General features: G+C 38.8%; 1 protein-coding gene across 1 annotated transcript; it reads left to right on the top strand.

Annotated features, from left to right (window-relative positions):
• The first annotated feature begins 2,952 nt into the window (after positions 1-2,952).
• On the top strand, positions 2,953-17,598 carry postnb (periostin, osteoblast specific factor b). Its single transcript, XM_071523602.1, has 22 exons — positions 2,953-3,090; positions 3,659-3,757; positions 7,644-7,708; positions 8,242-8,399; positions 8,741-8,905; positions 8,982-9,128; positions 10,083-10,224; positions 11,615-11,827; positions 11,965-12,099; positions 12,795-12,943; positions 13,115-13,251; positions 13,452-13,582; positions 13,839-13,969; positions 14,440-14,542; positions 14,682-14,749; positions 15,201-15,246; positions 15,358-15,387; positions 16,073-16,264; positions 16,353-16,400; positions 17,083-17,169; positions 17,257-17,295; positions 17,390-17,598. The coding sequence occupies exons 1-22, from the start codon at positions 2,972-2,974 to the stop codon at positions 17,434-17,436; spliced, it is 2,451 nt and encodes an 816-aa protein (XP_071379703.1). The 5' UTR covers positions 2,953-2,971; the 3' UTR covers positions 17,437-17,598.
• Positions 17,599-23,133: the final 5,535 nt, after the last annotated feature.

Genomic DNA, 23,133 nt, shown 5'->3' with positions numbered 1-23,133 from the left:
TTCTTGTTTTTGTTTTTGTGTGTGTGGGTGGGTGTGTGTGTGTGCGTCAGTGCCTGTGACAGTGAGTGAGTGAGACAGAGAGTGTTCTGATTCAAAGTGTAAAAGCCACACTGCATTCAATTATCGCTCTAGTGAGTCCATCAGTGCCATTATTTCTCCAGGCCAGCAAAAACAGGCTCTTCCTTTTGAGAATTGGCTGCTTATTGGAATCTCTGGATTGTAGGCTTAATTTATTCCAGTTGGATTGATTATATACTGTATGTGTTATGGACTTTTCTTCAGGCCTTTGACTAATCAAGTTCAGAAGTGGCATGTTGCCCAGGCACTTTAATCTTTTCTATGAACATATGTGTAACAGTTTTACCCAATTACTGAAATGTATCTTTAGTGAAAATGTATTTTTCTAAACATTTTTCATATTAAAATGCTCTTTTTTCAAAGTTTGATCATAAAGTGCACAACTTTAAAACGTTGGTGCATGCAAACATCATACTTGTATTATGAGTTCATTTTTCCTGTGGTATTTACTACCAAATTCTTTGCTTATTCCTTTTCCCAGCCAGACATGCCCATACTACTGAAGCCATAACCTTGCTTTCTTTTACAACAGCTATAAAATAAATGTATCTTTGCATGTGTATGTGTGTGTGTGTGTGTGTGTGTGTGTGTGTGTGTTTGTTTGCAAGCTTGTATGTTCTTATGCATGCTGCATATTCATGTTGTGATTTTCAACTTTCCTACGCTCAGGCTCACTGGTTAATGATACAGTCAATAGGCAGTGAAAGACCTGGCCAGTGGTGTTCAATCCCCGGTCTGTGGACCAGCATTCGACCCTGAGCTGTATCGCTCCTGGCTTTAATCCTAATATCCCTCTTCTCTGCTTCATGGAACAAGGTTAACTGGCCATGCTGCTCACATTTGGAACATATGGTTGACCAGAAGGATGAACATTGTGTGGCAGAACAAATGGTATAGATGCCACTTCGATATGTTGTCAGTAACAACAGCCATTGGTGAATCTAAATATTAGTCACATTTATTCAGACTGCATTTTTAGGGCAGAATGTTTGCATGACCTCAGAATCAAGAGCTTTACTGTTTTGAAATCTGTTTCACACATGTGGATTCATGCTGTTTTTAATTTCCAGATAATTATAATTTCCCTTTCCTCTAATTTTCTGGGCTTTACACATTGTGCATGCCTTAGTCACGTCTCAGACTGTTAATTATTTCCTAGATGTGAATTATCTCAGTGGTTGCAGCCAAGACATTATTGTTAACACCATGAAAATGCATTTGTCTATGTCCTGAACCTGAATCCATTCATCTGTTCATTTTCCTATGGACAATTAACTAATTCTACCAACAAAATGTTTTCAAATACCTAAAAAAAATACCAAAATTATTGAAGGCACTGTACAATATGTTTAGCTTTAAAGGGAAACATCCCTCACCTCCCTTACTCCTTTATGTTACTCCTGCTCTAGCAAAGTCTAAATGTTTTGTATTAATGTGTGGATTAACACCTCTCTTTCAGAGACTGAACCTTTTGATGCCATCAAAAAGCTGGTGTGGCTCCATATTGAATAAATTTGGCAATATGGTAAAGGTAAGGTTTACTAGGGATAAAGATACACATTTTGTGATTCAGAACTGAAAACGCCAGTTGACAATAAAGTTTGACAGAGGTTTTCATGTTCCTAATATTAATCTAACTATCCATGTCTGACGCTGTGAGTTTCCCAGCCTGGCTGGATGAGACTGCACTCCCTCCCACCACAAGGTGGGGCAAAATGCATTCTGATTATTGCTGCAATCATTGCTCTGGCATTGGTTCAGAGATTATGTGATATTTCTTTGTTTTCAGGCTAAACAAATAACATTGCCATAGACAAGATTCAGCAGGATTCTGCAGTCCCAAATATTCCATCCATATATCTCTAAATCTGGCACTCAGTTTCACTGTTGCATAAAGATGATTTACACTATAGTTTGTAGAGGTGCACTGCAAAAAAACATATCCACCTTAACAAGTTGTTTAGAACCTAGTACTGTGCGTTAAAATCTTATTTTTCTTAAAAACAAGTAGAGAAATATGCTGGTGGGGTCAGATAATTTCACTTGTTTCTAATAGAATGTAATGCAATACAATACAATACAATCAATTTACTTCAAGAATTTTCCTCAATCAAGTAACATTTTCCTGGTGCTAGTGCAGTAATCTCCCTTTTTTGTGATATTGTCATCAGATTCTAGAAAATTCTAATTCCTGAAACAAGTGAAACAGTATTGGAAACAAATTAAATTATCTGGCCCCATTGGCAGATTATGTTTAACTTTTTTTTAAGGAAAACAAGACTTTGAACTGACTGAATATGAGACTAAATGGCTTGTTAAGATGGACATTTTTTGTTGTGTGGTTCACAAAGGCAGTTTTCTTGGTCTTTCTGTAGCAATAAGCTGATAGTGTAGAAGTGTATCATAACAAATCTCCTTTGGGCTCTTTTATGTGGCATTTGCCTTAAAGCAGTTAAGCATATGTGTTCTGCTGTGAATGTGTATGTGTGAGAGAAGTGGGAATACATTCACAAAGATTTCTGAAACATAGCCCCAAACATATGGTCCATCCATAAATCATGGAATAGTAAAACAACTGGCAGCAAATGTAAAAATTGTGAAATTTAAGTTATTGTGCTGAATATATTGTGCTGAATTCTATACTTGTATATAAACAAATATAAAAACCCTTATTTATAAGTTCAGAATTTATCTCACCAACAAATACTTGTTTATGATAAAGCCCATTACATTTGTGGATAGAAATATGGTCTTAAAGGGGTTCTGGGTGGTCCAGGCTTGAGTCTGAAATGTTGCCATCCTCCTCGAGTGGTGGGTGAGACTTGTGGTATATAAACTCCCGCTCAGAGTCTGCTCCCATTACTCTGGGTCTGGAGGGGCTAAGAAACTAAGGATGAAGCTCCTTTTTGTAGCTGCCTTTGCACTCTTTGTGCTGTCTAGCTTTGACAAGGCTGACTCCTCAGCTTATGACAAAATAGTGGCCCACAGTCGCATCAGGGCAAGAAAAGAGGGGTAAGTGTATCATCATTTTTAAAAAATTATTATTTCCTTTTTCTCTTTTCTGCAGTACATTGACATCTTTGAAATTTCATGCATGCAGTGGTATTGAGCCTTGAGCATGGGAGGTATCAATAGTTCATGTCATGACTGAGCATGTCAAGAGACGTGTCGATGAACATTTGTATCTGCCGCATTTGTAATGTGAAATCTGCAATGTAATCAAATCGTGTAGTAATCATGTATGTGATGTGTAGTGACTTTTTCCTGTTTTTTTTTAAATATGCATTGTTCATTTGTGAAATATGTAATGAGCCTGAATGACAATGTAATTCCCTTAGAAAAGGTGTTTCCCAGCAGGGATAGCTGTCAAATCATTATTCATTTCTGACTGTGTCGTTTCAGACCCAGCAGGGGTGATTGTCAAATAATTATTCCCATTTGACTGTCGGGTGTCTTACCCAGCAGGGCTAGTTGTCAAATAATTATTCATCTGCGGTTACATAGATTTCATACAATCTTGCTCAAATGTTTTACCTGTAAATTCATGCTTCATCTCCTTTTTACCCATGGTGCTCCTCAGACCCAATGTCTGCGCTCTCCAGCAAGTCATGGGGACCAAGAAGAAGTACTTTAGCACTTGCCGTAATTGGTACCAAGGGGCCATCTGTGGAAAGAAAGCGTAAGTGTTGTTTTATGATTCCAACAGGACAAGTTGTTTCCTGTATTCAAAGATGAACGTTACAAGCAAATCCAGGTGCTAAAAGTTGAACCTGAGTCTCACTGCAGTAATTAAAAAAAAAATAAAAATAAAATATATATATATATATATATATATATATATAGTATTCCAGTTCAATGTCTGCTTCTTGTTCATGATTTAAGACTTTCATGGAAACTTGGATGTTTCCATAGAGACAGACGTCTGTTATCTTACTTTGAATAAAACTACCGCTCAGAATGAAAAACACATTTTTGAACGCTGCCCCAACCCCTTTGTACTGAAGAATGTCATATTCAATGCTATAAACTGTAGGTTAGTGTTTTTATAACTTGGGAAGCTTGGTCGTCGTTGGATGCCACAATGGTGAACCACTGATTCCAGGATATGCTGTGGCTGCAAATTTCAACTATATACATGAATGGAAAAGAGTTCAGCTCAGACATAATCTACTGTGCAACCTATCAGTCTCTTATTGTTCCAGCCTTCTCAGCGCTTTTGTGTTTAAACATGGATCCAAGCCATGCCTACATTACAGTCTCACACACGCACACACTTACAGTTTCCTTCTACTGTTGCTTGAGTCACAGTTAGCACTCTGAAGAGGCTGCATACTTCATGATGAGTGAACTCCACTCACTGAACTTGGCAAAAGCTAATGTTGGAAACACAGCCAAAGAATGTTATCTATTTCAATGGGAGTCTAAGGCTTGTTTTGGTTTTCTGACATGGGACTGCGGAATCAATCAAAGGATGACCCAGGCCAAAGCAGTGCAGGAGTGCACAACACATTGTATTCACATGGAAAAACCTAGATTCATACTTCTGGTTATGCTGCTGTAATGTCTTCTAATGAGGGCATTATTAGCAGAGTTTTAATTATAGGCCTACAAACGTTTCTCAGAGGCAGAGCTGCACTGGGCGCAGAAATAATTTTATTGGCTGAGTTAAACCTTTGTGGGCGGAGCCAAAGAACCAAAGTTTTCCAGAGCACAAGTTGGCTAAGTGGCAAATTGAATGGTGAAGAAGGAACTCTGGTCAAAATAAAAATAAAAAAAATCTTCATTTGTTTTTTGTTTGTTGATGGCCATGGCATTTATGATCTTGGAAGGTGAGAGGACTAGCTAACTGTAGATAGCTACAGGCTAGTATGGCTAATTTGAACTTGGAAGAAGGTCAGGTAGGCTAACTGGCTAACCTTTGATTTTTTTCAGTTAGTAGAAAGAGTGTAAGGCTTCATAATATTACTAATAATATAACTCCTCTCTTATGTCTTGCCTTATTCACTGGGCTTCAGTCTAAGGTTACTTAGCCAGAAAAACTGTGGTTCTTTTGCTCCACCTATTGATGTTTCACTCAACCAATCAGATTATTTCTGCCTTGAAAGCAGCTCTGCCTCTGACAAATGTTTGTATAACTAAAACTCTGATATGCCCATTAGTAATGGGTTGAATTGGAATAAACATACATATTTTATCCATTTACCACATACACCATGTACAAGGCTATGTGTTTGTTATTATCATTCTCAGTGAAACAGATATTTTATAGAGATGCTGACCAATCAGAATTTTCCAGCTCCATAGCCAGACGGAGTCTGGGTTCCCTCTGTGTGGGAGAGCGTTTTGCTGACTCTGCATCAATGGGGCTTGTGTGATCTCATCCAATCCTTCCAACTCCATTTAACTCTGATTCAAATACAACTGTAAGAGAGTGGCAGTTAGCCATGACCCAGGAGCCTCTGCTCAGACGGCCTCAGTCTGTTCTCCTCCACGCTGTCTGAGACCTGAGCTGTGGGTGACGGGCATGAACACTCCGCCACAACTTTCTTTCCTTTATTGAAGGAAACAAGTCTCTGCTTGAAGCCTTGTCTTTCTACCCAAGGTCTCCATGTTTGTCATAAATAATAACCATTACTGTCTGTCCACTTAAGATTGGATACAATTATTTTTGTGATGTAATTTCTACCAAAATTTATTCAGCTAATACTGGATCAATTGGCTCTTAAGTCTAGCTAACTAGATGTTAAACAGTCACTGTATTTCAAATTACAGACTGCAATGTGAGTGTCATTATCACCTGCAATCCTGACAAACATACCGTATTATATCAAGCTGCATAAAATTATGCTTGTGTGTTTAATCTCAAAATCAAAATGGATTTTTTCTTATTTCTAACCCAAAATGTAGAAAGAATTTTAAGTGTTGGTAATCTGATCGCTGTATTTTAATGGACAAGTTTAACTGATTACAGTAACATACTATTTTTCCATCCTATTGCATATCTGTTAGTTCCTAACCCTGCTGACTGAGGCACTGCTGTCTGTTTTGAACTACAAATGACACACATGTGGAGCATTTCTGGTGTGCGGATTTCACAGGGGAACTGCTGATGAAGACGAACTGCTAAACTTAGAAACTTCAGCGCTCTCCGCAGATAAAGTGCATCCAGCTTCTCTCCTGTTGACTTGTGTGTAGAACCAGGCCAATGCATAGGGAGACACTGGGAGCGGTTTACATCAGTGTCTGTTTTATGGCCATGTGAGGCTGTTTAACATCATTATTGTGGTTCACTCTCATGCATCACAAAGTATAATGCTACTTGTTACACTACGCCAACAATTTATGAAACAGTTGAAAATGTTCTTGAATTGATTACTAACAGAAACCTTGCTCAGCACCAATAAGTTGATGTTTGCTGTTTCCCAACTATACGCTGCAAAATGTCATTTAAATCTTCAGAAAGTGTACTAATGTTGTGTTTACTTTAATTGATATGAGCTGAAAAGTTGGAATAGGTAGCTTCCTTTGGAGGTTGGGGGTTTCTGACTATAAAAACAAGCATGCTGGGAAGTCTTTACCATACTCTCTAGCCAACTGTACTGTACTCATGTGGTATTGTTTTCTTCTAATAGCTTTGTACTCATGTGGAGTTGTTTATCTTTTGTGGGAGTTTTTTTTTTATTGTTGCATACCTGATAATTACCAGGGGTGAAATATAAATCTTCTCCAAATGTTTGGTTTTCCATGTAAAAGTCAAATACAATGCTATAGTTCCAACATGTTGAAACCTGCTGACACAAGGGGTATAGTCTTTTTTTATATCTAACAGCTGCACCTTGGATTTTACTGTCCTCCTCACAAACCTGATTTATGGCTACTATGTCCAGTCCTGTTGAGGAGGAGAGGAGACATGGCCTCTCACATGCTTGTCCCGCAAAAAACAGTACTCTTTTCTATCCAATTTCTAGAAGTTCCACGTTTCATACTGTACTTCTTAAAAGACTGCTGTAAAACTCTACGGAGTGCACTAGGTGCCAGATTTGTTATGTCATTAATGTAAATGTAATGATGTTTTTTTTTCGGTTTAGTGCAACTGTTTCCATACAGACCATCAGACTCTTTGTGGCAACAGCTGAAATGTTCCCTATCCTGACCAAGATTTCCGAATACTCAAAACTTTAATCACTGCAGTTTTTCAAGACCAAAAAAAAAAAATGTCTCTGAGGTTAACCAAATGTCGACTACAGGCCAAACTAATTGTTTAGCTTCAAAGTAGAGGCCTTGGTAGTATAAATCCTCTACTGTAATCCTGGAGGCACCCTTTCCATTGGGTTTTGGCCCAAGTCATGGGACCACATGGCCTGTTTGGGTAATGAAAGAGATAATGAGTAACATCTGGAAACACAGAATACACAGGAGCAACATTAAATGATGATTCAGCTCAAAACATGGCAGCCGGGAAAAAAAATAAAAAATTCTCACACTGCTGTACTGAGCGATGCCTTGCAAACAGCTATATTATTAGCTGTAACCTCACATTCACGATCTGTGTGTCTTGCCTGCAGGACTGTGCTTTACGAGTGCTGCCCAGGATACATGAAGCTGGATGGCATGCGTGGTTGCCCTGCAGGTACAGTGTGTAATGCGCTCGGAATGTAGTCCAGAGGTTAGACAAGGCCATAATGTCCGAATGTAGAGCAGCCACTTGCATTGAATGGAAACTAACTCCTAAAACTAAAACTCACTCCTAACATAAATGCTCCAACATATTGCCTACATGTGCAGATTCTTTGTTTCCTTATACCGACAGTTTCAGAGATTTAAAATTTTAGTTTCACAGATTTTTAATTTTAATTTTAGTTTCACAGATTTTTTATTTATATTTTAATTTTTAATTGTATTTATTTTTTTATTTTTTTTGTTATTGTGATGCACCAACATATTGCCTACACATGCAGATTCTTTCTTTCCTTTCCCAACATGTTTTCTCTTTATTTTTATTTTTATTTTTTATTTTAATTTGAGTTTCAGAGATTTTAGGTTTTGTATTTTAATTTTGAATTTTTATTTTAATGTTTTATATTAGTTTCAGAGATTTAAAATTTCTATTTTCATAAAGACAGGGTCAGATGTAGTTACGCTGATAGTATATTTCTTCCTCAGTGGCCCCGATTGACAATGTGTACGGCACCTTGGGTCTGGTGAAGGCCACCTCCACCCAGAGCTACTCAGACATCTCCAAGCTGAGGCCGGAGATTGAGGGATCCGGATCCTACACCTTCTTCGCCCCCAGCAACGAGGCCTGGGACCTTTTGGATGAAGTAAGTCAAGGACACAACAAAAAGTTGTAGGACTTCTCTGTCTTTGACCAAAAGTTTTTTTTAATCAATCTGTTTATTGTTTTCAAGAATAACAAAACAAAAATAATAGACAGTAATTTCGGAAAAACTTCAGAAAGAAGTAGATGAGGAATAGGGAATGTCTCAGAATGCTATAAAACAAACACACACACACACACACATAGGGAATTATTAGCGATGACAGCCATTGTAAAATACAGAGAATTTTTACAGTGCATTGGGAGACAGTCTGTGGTTGAGCCTTGATAGGCATCCTACCATTTGTCAAACAGTTTTTACATCTTCTTTTCCCTACCTTACAGACAATGAGGAGTGCATTGGTCAGCAATGTCAACATCGAGCTCTACAACGCTCTCCATTACCACATGGCTAACAAACGCCTCTTGACCAAAGACTTGAAGGACGGTATGACAGTCGCCTCCATGTACAATGACCTCGGCCTCTTGATCAACCATTACTCCAATGGGGTGAGTCTTATGAGCACTGATTTTTGGGAGCAGTGATTTCCAGTGGCTGTAACACTGAAGCTTATGCTGTGTGCAGGTGGTGACTGTGAACTGCGCCAGGATCATCCATGGTAACCAGGTTGCCACCAACGGGGTTGTGCACGTCATTGACCGTGTCATCAGTGCTGTGGGAAACACCATCCAGGACGTCATCGAGGTCAACGATGACCTGACAACTCTGAGTGTGAGTACGCAGATGGTCACCATTAAAAATAATAGACAGTAATTACAGAAAAACCTTAGAAAGAAGTAGATGAAGAATAGGGAATGTCTTAGAATAATGCAATGTGCCATAATCCAAGGTGAGCATTCTTATAGAGGCTCAATTCAGAGTTTAACAAAATGATATAGTACCTTAGAAAACATCAGGCTATACCGTCATAAATCTACAGGACCATAATACCATAATGGTCAAAATAATAGGCCATAATAATAATAATAACTTTATTTGTATAGCACTTTTCTAAAAAATAATGTTTACAAAGAGCTTTACATGCAATAAAACCCAAAGAGACAGTGATGTAAAAGTACCACAATTAAATAAATAAAATAAAGTTGAATAAAAACAAAAGAATAAATAAAAATTAGGAATAAAAGGTAATACAAGAGATAAACAGAACTAGAAAACAGAGATACAACAAAAAACAGATGGAACTAATAGTGTGTGCCAAACCACATGAACGCCCAGACAGGCAGCAACATTCACCAGCTACCTACTGCAGCTTCAGGGTGAGTGAGTGCAGGCAAGTCATTTGGGGTTGTCAAGTGGGCAGCTTCCTTCACTGATGTTTCATTGAATTCGGCCCACGACACTTCAACAAGGCTCAACAGTGTATTCCAGCGTCCCAGAAACAGCCCCCTCTTCAATTCAATGGTCCACCGCTGTCACCTTTACAATACACACGACTACCATGAAAAGATAAGAATAGCGATGACGCAGCAAAAAGGCCACGTCTACTAAGTGTGAAACCCTCGCCCAAGCAGAGAGCAGATACCCGGCACACAACTCAGCAGTCCGCGTATCCACATTGTATCTGCTTAGGCTACAAGCTAAGTCTGATTGGCCTCGATTCTATTCTACTCTATTGTATACTGAAGTTTACCAACCATAATGCTGTTTGTGACTTTCTCCCTCTAGGAGGTGGCTCTTGCCTCTGGCTTGTTGGACAAGCTGGGTCAGCCGGGACAGTACACTCTCTTTGCCCCCACCAACGAAGCTTTTGAGAAAATGGGCAGTGACGTGTTGGAAAGACTGAAGAGCAACAAGGATGTTCTCCAAGGTAAACCATATAGTCTATTCTCAGAGATCTATCACCTTCCTGGAATGCCTGTTACATATACAGGGTGAAGTTCACACAAGACCGTTTTAAACAGCGCAGTGGAGACTTTGAGACGTCATACTGACTGTAGGCGATATCCAAACTGGGGCCACATTTATATTTAATGATGAAGGTACAGGAAAAGAAACGCAATGGTTCCCCAGAGGCATGTTTGCCGGACTGAGTCACCCATAAAGCGTTTTTTTTTTTCGCACATGTTCAACTTTTTCCTATTCAAAACAGATGAAACCACAATAGTATGGACGATGGATGTGGAATTCTCAGACAGTTGGCAAGCTGTACATACCAAAGTTGTGCCGGAGAGTCATAAAAATTGGTTTCCAGTTTCAAATCGTGCATGAAATTGTGAGTGGAAAGTCAGACAAAGCAGACAAATTATTTGACGCTTTTGTTATGTGTTTATTTTTTTGGTTTGGGGAGTTATGTACAGTACAAGTAGATCAGGATACCTATACTCTAGCTGTTCTTACTGTTCGAAAGCAATCGTACATCAGAGCTCTTGGACTCTTGGAGAAAAAATGAAGCATCTCAAAATTAATATTATTCCGTTTTGTGTTAACGCTGGAATGCTGGAAGGCAGGAAACAGCTGCTTCATTGAGCAAGCTGGGCAAATTGGCAGTGGTTCATCCCAAACCCTTTTATTAGGCCGCAGCTTGCCCTATGATGTGAGATCAGACCATTTCACACAGAGTCAAACAGAATAGTGAGGAAATCATGAGTCTCCTCACTTAAGGACCCAAGGGATCCAAAGGGTCTTCGGGTTGCCAGTGCTTTATATCCTCAGCTGCATTGAAACACTAGAAAAGAACATAACACAGTCCAGGCAGCCAACTGACCTACTCAAATATAAATCTATTTCTTCCAAATGACCACAACCTTTCTCTACAGTATCTAAATCTTTACAGTGAGCGGCATCAAAGCATGAAAACTTTACACTACCAGTCAAAAGCCTGGACCCACCTGATTGAATGTACTGTGTTTTTCATTCTCTTAAAGCCATTTTGATCGAACGGCTTATGCTTAAATGCTTGAAACGTGTTTTTTAGACAAATATAAATAGTGAAGTTGAAGCCTAGGTATGAATTTCTTTCCTAAGCCTTTGCCTTTCCATCAAGGCAAAGGGCGGCTACTTTAAAGAATCTAAAATATAAGATAGTTTTGATTTGTTTAACACTTTTTTGGTCACTGCATAATTCCATTTGTGTTATTTCATAGCTCTGATGTCTTTACTATTATTCGAAAATGTGGAAAATAGTAAAAATACAGAAAAACGCATATGTCCAAACTTTTGACTGGTAGTGTAAACCAGACCAAACTTCGCTTTTGCAGCTCTGCTGAATTTCCACCTCCTGAAGACGGTCCAGTGTTCTGAGGCCATCATGACCGGCACCTCCTATGAGACCCTGGAGGGCGACAACATCGAGATCGGCTGCGACGGCGACAGCATCACAGTCAACGGCGTCAAGATGGTGTTGAAGAAGGACATCGTCACCACCAACGGCGTCGTCCACCTCATTGACCAAGTGCTCATTCCTGACTCAGGTTAGACTCCCATCTCCTCTTTTCCTTTAGCAGATTCCAGTGTGACAGGATCACTGCATGAATACATTGCTTGAGGTGTGGGATTTTTTTGTGTAATCCAAATTCTAATTGTGTCGGGATTCCCTGTGCCCTCTAAGCTAAGCAGGTGATGGAACTGGTCGGCAGTTCCCAGTCAACTTTCGGTGACATGCTGTCCGAGTTGGGCCTGTCTGCTGCCATGAGACCAGAGGCTGAGTACACTTTGCTGGCTCCCCTCAACGCTGCCTTCACTGGTGAGTTACATACAACTCCATCCTGAAAATCCCTCTCCTCTCTCTCTCTCTCTCTCTCTCTCTCTCAGCAGGTTGGTAAATATCCACTCTGCTTCCAAACTCAGCCATAGTCTGGAAAATAGGGGATTTTTTTTTTCTTTATTTTTCTGTCATGCTGACTCACAAGTCAGTAGATATATGCACATATATGGAGCTCCAGGGGAATGACTGGTGGATTGGGGCATTGTTGAAGCTTAATGCCATGTAAGACCAAAGAATAGACGAGCACCCACTCCCCCAGGGAACATTCCTGCACTTCACAAGAGGGGAGGAGAGAGAGAGAGAGAGAGAGAGAGAGAGAGAGAGAGAGAATGTCTTGTTCCTCAAACAAGAATTTGCAATTAATTGAAGCAGAATACTTTCATCATTAGAGGCATACACTTTTAAAAGGGTGGAAGGAATGCACAAGATAGCAACAGCTGAATGTAAAGGGAACCTCAAATACACTCCCAGTAAATCCTTCTGTACCCCAAAACATATTGTATAGACTTGTACATGGTCCACTTTCAGAATTGTGCAAGAATATGAATAATAAAAATTGCTGTTGTTGTTGCTGTTGTTAAAGCTGGAACAAAAGAAAATCCAGTACTATGTTGTTGGTATGTTTACATAGTTATGCTGAATGGGAGATGTAAAATCTTTTCTTTCTTCTACAGATGAGGTGATGTCCATGGATCAGAGGTTGCTCCAGATTATCCTGGAGAGCCACATCTTGAAGAGAAAGATTGTTCTGGGCGAGTTGTACAATGGCCAGCGGCTGGAGACCATTGGAGGAAAGTTTCTGAGGGTCTTCATCTATCGCACAGTAAGTCCTCTTCTCTTCTCTTGTCTGAAGCTGTGCCCAAAAATAGTGGCCGAGTGCCACTAAACACACGCTACATGCATTAACCCTGACATTTGGCTATCAATCAACCTTTTCCTTAAGAGGAAATATAATGTCCATGCCCTGTCTGTGACCTGTGGATGATTTCTGCAGGCGGTGTGCATTGAGAATTCTTGCTTGATAAGAGGCAGTAAAGAAGGAAGCAACGGAGCCCTTCATCTCATGAGGGTGCTGCTGAAACCAGCAGAGAAAAGCATGTTCGAGATCCTGACAGAAAATGGAGGGTTCAAGTAAGTGCGGCGAGATGTTGATGAAAGTGGACTGGAGATTTAAAATGTAGTATAATACTCTAACCACATATTTCTGTATCTTTCCGTTAAATCAACACGGCACATACAGTATGGGAATGAGAAACTGCTGGCCTTGCATTATATCAGCCCTTAGTGGTTTCTGTAACAGCCAAGTAACTGTTTTCTTCTCTGTGCTGTAGGATCTTTTTGTCCCTGGTAGAAGCTGCTGGCTTGACTGACCTGCTGAAACAGGAAGGAGATTTTACTCTGTTTGCTCCGAGCGATAAAGCTTTCGCTAGTGTGGGCGAACGTGATTTGGACTTGTTGAAGGGTAAGTGTCCCACACTCCCTCCATCTTTTAATGGGTTTACAATAATCAATGCTTTTTACAGAAGAGGAACAGGACCAGAGTGAGTTCACCAAATCTCAAAATTCTGACTTTAAACTCAGAACTCAAATAACATTTCCACATGTGGCCCTAATCCTCTTCCATCATCTCTTATGTTGCAGTGTGAAAATCAAAATTACACACACTAAATGAATAAGTTTACTGTAATACATTTTGCGTTTGCCATCCTGTGTTTCAGGTGACATAAATGCCCTTAGAACCATCCTTCTGTATCACTTCAATAATGGCGTCTTCATTGGTGGAGGTTTGGAGACTGGGGTGACAAACCTCCTCAAGTCTCTCCAGGGCAGCAACCTCAGAGTGTTGTTTGTAAGTACTTACTGTAGAAATACTGATTTTTCTTGTAATCTTAAATCAACATACTGTACACTGAAAACCCCCTATCTTGCCCTTTGTAATGTTCAAATAGTAAGGTGTAAAAAAAAAACAAGTGTAAATCAAGTGCAATTATTAAGTGGCCAAGTTGTTTTCACTGCATTCTCAGTAACCCAGAGTCGAATCCATCCTCTATATGTATATGATAATATTAGAATCTGACTGAAAAAATATCACTACATTGTTTTTTGTTTTCTTCGTTTTTTTGTCAGCAGTGTGAAGTCTTGATTTTGAAACTCGATGTCCTCAGCCGGCCTTTAATGTTACTTACTAACACTAATACTTACTAACCATTAATGTTACTGTAGAACAGTGTGCACGCCTCATATTTTCAGATGCAGGCTCGATCAAGTAATTCATTTTGCAGTGTTCTTGTCTGTAATAGTTTTAACTATCCCCCTCAGGCAAACAGCAGTGTGCAAGTGAATTCTGTCCAAGTCCCTGAACCTGATATCATGGCCACGAACGGAGTCGTTCACTTCATCGACAGTCTCTTGTATCCTGGAGGTATGATTTCACTCTGTAAACTTTGGTCATGTTCCATCCCTTTTGTAAAACTGTCATGAGATGCACTCTGAGTATTGTTTTTATTGCCATAGCTGTTGTAAAAGGCCTGGTGTGGTTAACGCCCTTTGCTTTAATCTAGATATGCCCGTTGGAAGCCAGGATCTCCTTGGGCTGTTGAGGAGGCTCATCACTTACATCCAGATCAAGGTGTTGTATTAAAAAAATTGGCTTCTTATCATTGAAGCTGCAAGGTTGATTAGCTTAAGGACAGGGTTTGGCACTTATGCGTGTACAGGTGCTTTTTTCATTATTCTTCATTATACTTCTTGACAGTTCTGCTAAGATATAATTTATGTCATTTCACGTAAAGTATCGGACAAGATCACACTTGAATCTGTTAAAAGATCACCTTTGTAGGGCCTTAAGCTAGTGGTTTTGTGTGTCATAACACATTGGTTTGCCTGAGTGATTTGGGCTGTTTGCTTGGCTTATAATTATGAATATTTTCTGCAGATTCATGTAGTATGGGCCTTGTCCTGCAACATTTATATGTAAAAGTCTTCTACCCAGGCATATGATCATGCAAGTTTTTATGTATGTGTACCATATGAGCTCTAACAAATTCTGCTATAATGGATCCTTACCTTTTTATTTACAGTACATTGCAGGATTCAGATATCAGGAAATTCCCCTTACATTTATGAGTAAGTGACAATATTATAATACTTTTTTATGTCTTTGCAATACAGCATCTTCATCTCCTATTTGACATTCTGTATGATCATTAATTGCTTTACATCTCCTGTTGTTATTAGAGAGGATCATCACTCGTGTCGTCCAGGAAGGTACAGTAAATGATGATTACTAAGTATCATCATCATGTGATTCCTAATCAAATAGTTTGACAGATTGTGTCAAGTTAATAAAAGTTTGCCAAGCATAAAATAGGGAGCATACTGGCTATTGAGTTGAAACAGGTACTGATTACTGACGCCCTTTTTGTTAATTCAGATAATTACACACACATGCAAGAACATGCACACACAAACAAACACTGGTAGGACACTTCGTAACAGACAGCTGAAGTACCAGAGAAAAGTATTGTACGGGCTAATTCCTGCACATATCACAAATGAACTGGAATAACCTGCAGTGCACTATAATAATACTTATAATAAATATAAAACCAATTGTCATTTTGAGAGACATGTGACCCTAACCCTAACCCTAAAGTATATACTTTTACAATCCCAAAAGGTACGGACGAGGATTAGGGCCACATGTGAAAATTTTATTTGAGTCAGAATTGTGAGTGATTGTGAATTCTGACTTTAAACTCGGAATTCTGACTTTATTCTTAGAATTATGACTTTAATCTCAGAATTATTGTGGCCCTAATCCTCAAAAACAAAAACAAAGAAATCCTGAAAAAATGTAGGGCAGAATTACTTTGATTACGAATCACATTCTTGCCATATAAATCCTTTCAGATCCTGTGAAAGGTTATGTATTTATTTTTTATTTTTTCAGTTCCCGATGTGACCAAAGTGACTCGGGTTATCCAAACAGATCCTACTATCACCAAGGTGACCAGAGTCATCGAGGGTGATCCCTCCATCACCAAGGTGACGAGGGTCATCGAGACTAAACCCACCATCACTAAGGTGACGAGGGTCATCGATGGTGACCCCACCTTCACCAAAGTCACCAGGGTTATCTCAGGTAAATCCTTTTATACTTCAATCTATACGACACTATATGACTTACACCACTTACCATCTGAACGACTTGTGAATGCTGTCGTCTGCAGGTCCTCAGTACTCAGTCAGCAGTGGCACCACCAACATAGAGCTGGAAGGTCTGTAAAAGAAATTTCTAAATTTGGACACAGAAATTCAAGGATAATTCCAGTTATTTTCAACCCAAGCCATCTTTTCCTAGCTTTTGCCATCATGATGATCGATTGTGTTCAAAATGTAGTCACTGAATTCACTGTGGAACTTTATGTGATTCTAGTTTGCAGGGAGCGCTGCTCTCCAATACACACCCAAAGGGCCAGAGCAAGCTCCAACAGTTGAACCCAAAGTGATTAAAACAGTTTGTTTCAACACAATAACACTCACACTGCAATGGGACCCGCCTACCGCCAATTTTCTGATTATCCATGCCCTATATATGTTATTTTAACTAGAATGAGCTAGTAGGCAAGTAGATCATTCAGGTACTGTGATGCTGCATTCATGTCATATTGGATATGACGTCATATCGGATACATGAACTGCCGACTGGAAAAAAAAAATGTACGTTACCCTGCGGGTGTTGGATTCCCTACTCCCTGCTTCCTGCGAACTTGAGGTGGATAAAGCTATATAGTCAAGTAAGTGACATAATTTTTAACATAATCATCAGGGTGGCAAAAACTAAGAGAATAAGGCCCAGGTTGAAGGTAATTGGAATTATCCTGTAGCTGCACTTGCTTGTACAGTGCAGCTAGGAAAATGTTACAGTATCACTTTAAGGGTGTTTTCCTCCCTCCTCAGGAGCTGACCTTTCCCAAATTGCTACCATTGAAGGGAACCCACAGCTGCTTGACCTTGACTCTGAAAGAATTACCAAGTTCATTCAGGGTGAGAGCGTTATCTAATGCAGTATGCACATCTCACTGACTGGGCAAGAGTGACTTATAAATATGACTTATATGTTTGCCTCCGCAGAAGGAAATCCAAGAAAAGTCCCTGGCCGAAGAGTTGTCGGTAAAGAATAGTTCTGTCAGTATCACAACATTACTCTGATTGGAAATTACATTTGTTTACCTTTCTATCTTTTATCTATTTCCTTTATTACCAGCTGGAAGGAGGAGGACAAGACTTGCTCATGACAAGAAAGTGGAGTAAGAATGGATAGATCAGAACGCCGAAGTTGTAAAGACAAAGAGGGAGACGCAACCCAGAGGATGCTAATGGTCGTTCATACTGGGTCTACACTCTGAATGTCAGTGTTTTTAAATATACTGTAAGTGGTATAACTGACAGAAATAAAACCATTTTCATAAACAATTCAATGGTGCTTCCAATGTATACCTAATGTGAGGGTGCAATGTCTGAGAAGAGTTTTATAAACTATTGGTTCAGTGTATGTAAATAGTGTTTAAATGAGGTTTTTGGCATGACTTTAAAGACATGGAGCAAGTCAGGGTAGCAGTAAAATCTTTCAAATCCAAGCTATTAGGGTAGCTATAAAAACGTTTAAATCCTAAACTATGCTATGCCTTTGCTAGAGGTGAAGGTTGATGCAAGGAGATTTTTACTAGATGTTTGGAAAGACTTTATAATTTATCTCAGCATGATAAAGATTTTGCGGTGCACACATTGGGGAAAAAAAAAACGTTTTATTAGAATGTTGTTTTCAGACTGTAACATTCTTTTAATTTCTCTGACTGTATGTTGTTTAAACTTTAATGTTAATCTTGTCTCTGCTTGTAACATTTGGAACAATTTATCCAAATGCAGATTTTCTTCTTTGTATTTTCTAAACATTTTCCAATAAAGCGTATTCTTTGATATGAATGTCAATTTCAGGAGGACCACTTAAGGGATGGAGTCATTTCTAATGTCATTGTAAGGCTCTTAACTAGTCAACACTGGTTCAGTAAACAGAGTCTAAAAGATAAGGAGTCTGCGTCTTGTATTTCTGAGTACCAGGGCTATAAAATGTCCGGACTGCATAATTCATCAATCCTCCTTTTCAATGGCCCAGTCATTATTCTGTCCTGGACCACAGAAAGTTGACAGCTTTTGGAAGTGGAAATTATGCAAAATCTAAAACAAATGTATTAATTTGGTTTAATACTCATAAAGAACTCTCTTTTCTATTTTGGGTGCAAAGTGTCTCCATATGGTGGCATATGAAACTTAAAAAGAAACCTTTTCAGATTTTCAGAGAGAATATTCACAGCGATGCTAGAGAATGAGATCATAGAAAGGAAAAGAAACCATCACTTTCATATTGATTAGGATCAGTGAAGATAATTGTAGTTACAGTGAGTATCATGTGAAATTAACAGCAATTATATTTTCTCCATTAGAAATACTGTATGTTGTGGTGAAGGAAGAGCAGAATATGTAAATGGTTTTAGCATGAGTTTTAGAGGGGTTTTTTAAGCAAGAGTTTTTAGTTTTAGTTTATAAGAATTCAACCAGTCAAAAAGTTTGTCCAAAGGTTGCAGGGAAACTGTGTGTGCAGACACTGGGAGGGACTTACTGAAGTCTGGCCCCAACTCTTCTGTTATTTGGCCCATGTGCAGAACTCTATATTGCTGAGTTTATGGCTTCTTGGTTGGGATAAAAGGGGGTAAAAATCAGAGCCACTGCCAAGATACAAACAGAGCCTTGCAACATAAGAAAACAACAACGCTAGCAAAATATAATCACCTATTTTCTAGGGTTAGGGTTAGGGTTAATTTTATAGTAAAAAAAAAGATAAAAGGGTTAGAGTTAGGGTTTATTGATGGATTTTTTCACAGTATTCAATGGGGTTTTTATACTGAGTCAGGCAGAAAATTCACCACTCCAAACTGAAACCATCATTACTCGGTTATTATCAAAGTGTTACTATCTTTGCTCCACTAATGCTTTGCTGCAGCAGTGTTGCAGATTGCAGTTTTCCATATGTGAAGAGATCTGTCTGTTCACTCAATCAGCGGCCTGCGGAAAATCAAGGGACGAGAGGCGGTGAGGCAGAAGCATCCTGCCTGCCAGTCAAACAAGAAGCACACAAATATCTCACTTTAGTACTTCCTATAAACCTAATGGACCTCTGAGAAAACAGAAACAGAGCATGGATATGCAGGAGAACACCTATTCTATCAGAAAAACATAGATAAATAGATAGATAGATAGATTTTAACATATCAATACATGACTCAGTAATAAGAATAAGCACTGTGCCCTCCCCCACCCCCAATACAAATCAACATTTGACACAGTAAGCAATAACAATAAACAATAGATATGCTACTAATACTAACTCTACCAAAATCTAATAATCAATTCTACTAAATTACACTAAACAAAAATTCATAAATTCTGATAAACAATACAAAAGAATATGTAACATATGCAAAAAAGTTACTGCACAAATCTATATCCACATATCCTGATACCCACTGAACCAGAATTGTTTTTTGTACTGTACCTTATTGCATAAGTGTACATATTCGCATCATCAACGCTGCAAGTTTGTTTTTGCAGCAGGTAGTGTTTGGGATAGTTTCAACTGATGCCAGTTAAACTGTATGCAAATCTGGCCAAAGCGTGTGGAGGCATCACAAGCTGGCAGCCTGCATTATTGTCTTTCTGCATGTCATGGCAAAAATATCAGCTACTCAATTTGTTATCCTGTCAGTTAAAATAAACCTGCGTGCCATAATTTTCTTCAAGCATCCACATCATGCAAAAAATAAATTAAATAATCATATTGTGTAGCCAATTCTAGTTTTTCTTTTTTTTTTTAATGAGGAGAGAGAGGCAGACACAGAAGGGCAAAGAGAGAGAAAGAAAGGGTGAGGGAGAGTTTAGATGTGACTTGAAGTGGCAAAATGCAGAGGTACAAATTATCTAGTCAGTTTAACGAGTTAATTTACATAATTTACAAGTCAACTCAATTGTGAATGTTGACTGTAATTGGTTAGATAAAACCATGTTTTTAATTCAATGTCTGCGACTAGGAGAACTTTCCCGTCATTTATTTATTTCTTTGTATGTTTTTTCGTTCTTCCAACATCTGCAGCAGAGGTTAGATCATTTAGTGTCCTGTCCTGTGCAATTTAATGTTTTGTACCATTAGGTCATGTTTGTCTTGTCATGCCATATCATTGTATGCAGTTAGCCCATGACTTTTACTGGATTGGCACCATTATGCAGCCTATCTATACTCATCATGCAGTCTTTTCTGTTTGTTTTTTTTCACTCTCCTCTCTCCCATTTGTCATCAATGGAGCGGCCTCAACTACATAGAGTATGATTATGACAGATTGTTCTGCTTTGTATCTTTATGGGAAGGCTTTTCATTTTAACCAGAAAAGGTTGGGATTACACTGTCCAAAACCATAAGAAAAAAAAACTCACTAAACTCAATAAACTAAATTTTGTTATATCCCCCTTAAAGGAAAACCCTCAGGCAATATTTTTACTCATCCATTCAAGAGACTGACACGGTCCCATTTAATGTTATATTGTGTTTACCGGCAGAGTTTACTTAAGTAAACGGCTAAAATAACATGGAAATCCTGCCACAAAGAGAGTGAATGCAATTTCCACTCAGAAGTACAGCAGGCAATATTTTACACATTTACAACATTCTCAGAGAATTGAGAAAACATCTGCTGGAGGATCCTATTGCTTTTCCATTTGGTTTTGGATTTTCCAAACTGTACTCAGCAGTGATCTCCCAATCACTCATTAAGTCATTTATGAGACTGCTGATATCACCAACATCGGATTCGAATTTCATCTTGAGCATATGACTTGGCTTGACCATTTCCATTGCTCATCTCCACACCAACAGGCCGCTGTCTGCTCATCCTTAAGTGAAACCACGCTGGAGGCTAAATTCACATATCTTTAAATCTTTTAGCCATATAAACTGCAACTTGTCTTTCAGGCTTGCGTTCTCCAATTCACCCACACAAAAACGTATAATGCCTTAAAGATACTGGACTTTAATTTTCAAGGCTCGTAATAGATCAGCAATCAGAAACTGCAGCAGGCTGCGGCTTGCAAATATAAATTCTACAAAACACATAGACTATTATAAAGACTATATAAAAAAAAATTAAATTAGCATCTAACATTCTAAATAAAATTGTGTCTCTTGTGGCTTTTGTCAGTTCATTTTGATTACATTTTAATGTCGGACTTTAACAGATTATCCCCTTATCCACTTAACGACTTACTGTAGCCCAAGTGCTAGTAGAATAAACATAAATTCCTGTATCACAAAGCAGACATCAGCAAATATATGAGGAGAGCAAAGGCCAAAGCAACAACACAATAGGACTTGATAAGACAATGATTTCCATATTAAGGAAATATATTTAGAAAAAGATAGGAATAAGGATCAGGGCTAACTGCGCCTCTTATTTCCGTGTCAGATCCCAAAAGCTTTTTGAATGCATCTGGTTTCCACTGCTTCCTCTCTCACATAAATAATAAGCACATAAATTCAAGTGCTGTTAAAACTTGAAAAAACGGACACTTGAAAAAAGGAAGCCAAAGAAAAAAAAGCCTTTGTGTTTCTATTGCTACCCTGTTGATTTCACTGAATACTTCAGGTGTCACTGGTGCAAATGATGAATTTTAATTATCACACTCAATAATACAGGCAAACTTACATACGCATTTAGGATAGCATAGTGATGCTCCTGATGTTTTTACTGTGTTCCCTGCTGCTTCCAAGTATACCCTCTTCTGACCTACAAATACAGGGGCTCAGGGAGGGCCTCAGTCTGTTTCTAATTGGTCCCACATCCACCATGTCAGCATACCAGAAGAACTGTCTGGCTCAAGAAATGGTGTGTATCCATTTATATAGATGTCTCCGGGAGGTGCCTCTCCGAATATCTTGGAAGCAGCTGTGTGAATGTGACTCGTCATCTGGCTGCAGCGCTGACTCTGAGTTGCTGGTACACCGGCTGCGCTCTCAGTCTTTTAGGAGTTTCGGTAACATTTATTTGGATAGTGAAATGTTGATACTCAACTAACTGTCAGGTGATGAAATGTAGATGTTTGACAAAGTTTCACTTGCTTATTTGGTGCATCTATACAGATTATATAACCCTAACCCTGACTTTAGCCTAACCCTAACCCCAACCCTGATAATATGTTTTAAACCTAAACCTAACCCTAACAAGTTAAAGTTCAATTTTATTTATACAGCCCTTTATCACAAGCATGTCTCAAAGGATTTTAAAGAGAATGAGCTTAACAGATCTAATTGATCAACAAGCAACCATAGACCAGAATAATATAGGATAAATATAAGGAAAGGCTATTTCTAACATTAACCCCAACCCTAAGATGAACCCTAACCCAGACATTGAATATCTATAGAAGTTGACTTCAAAATTGGACTATCCAAATAAAGTGTGGCCTGAGCTTCCAATGCAATACCATCTTGTATAAGTTCAGTTACACTCAAATAAAATCCATCCATATGCATGTAGTAGCACTGAGATGAGGAGTAGCCGTTAGGATGTTATGTATGCGAGCACTGGAGCGAATTGCAGCGAATAATGAGAGTACCACTCCTGCTGGAGGCGAACATGAGTGAATACACTCCCACTGGGTAAAGACACTGCTAAGTCTAACCTGTGATGTCGTCAGGCAGATGGGGGCGGACACAGATCTACAGACAAGAGTGTTCATTTACTTTATCATTGCAAAAACATCACAAGTCACCGGTGCTGTGTGGGCTACTTTCAAAAGGTAGTTTATTACAGATTACTGATTACTTGCTTAAAAGTGGATTAAGTAAGATTTACTGCCTCATTGCACAAAATTACCATAATACTGTATATCTGCAGGGGTTTGATA

This window comes from Centroberyx affinis, unplaced genomic scaffold, assembly GCF_046629955.1.
Source record: "Centroberyx affinis isolate AG114_WGS23_722 - 3 ecotype Tasmania unplaced genomic scaffold, CSIRO-AGI_Caff_v1 ptg001095l_1, whole genome shotgun sequence".
In the NCBI taxonomy this organism is placed as follows: domain Eukaryota; kingdom Metazoa; phylum Chordata; class Actinopteri; order Beryciformes; family Berycidae; genus Centroberyx; species Centroberyx affinis.
This window is presented reverse-complemented; position numbering and strand designations above follow the sequence as displayed.

Coding starts and splice junctions, on each gene's coding strand:
- postnb (XM_071523602.1), top strand. CDS start 2,972: ATGAAGCTCCTTTTTGTAGCTGCCTTTGCACTCTTTGTGCTGTCTAGC. Junction 15,247..15,357: donor AATTCCCCTTACATTTATGA/GTAAGTGACAAT, acceptor TGTTGTTATTAG/AGAGGATCATCACTCGTGTC. Junction 17,170..17,256: donor AATTACCAAGTTCATTCAGG/GTGAGAGCGTTA, acceptor TTGCCTCCGCAG/AAGGAAATCCAAGAAAAGTC.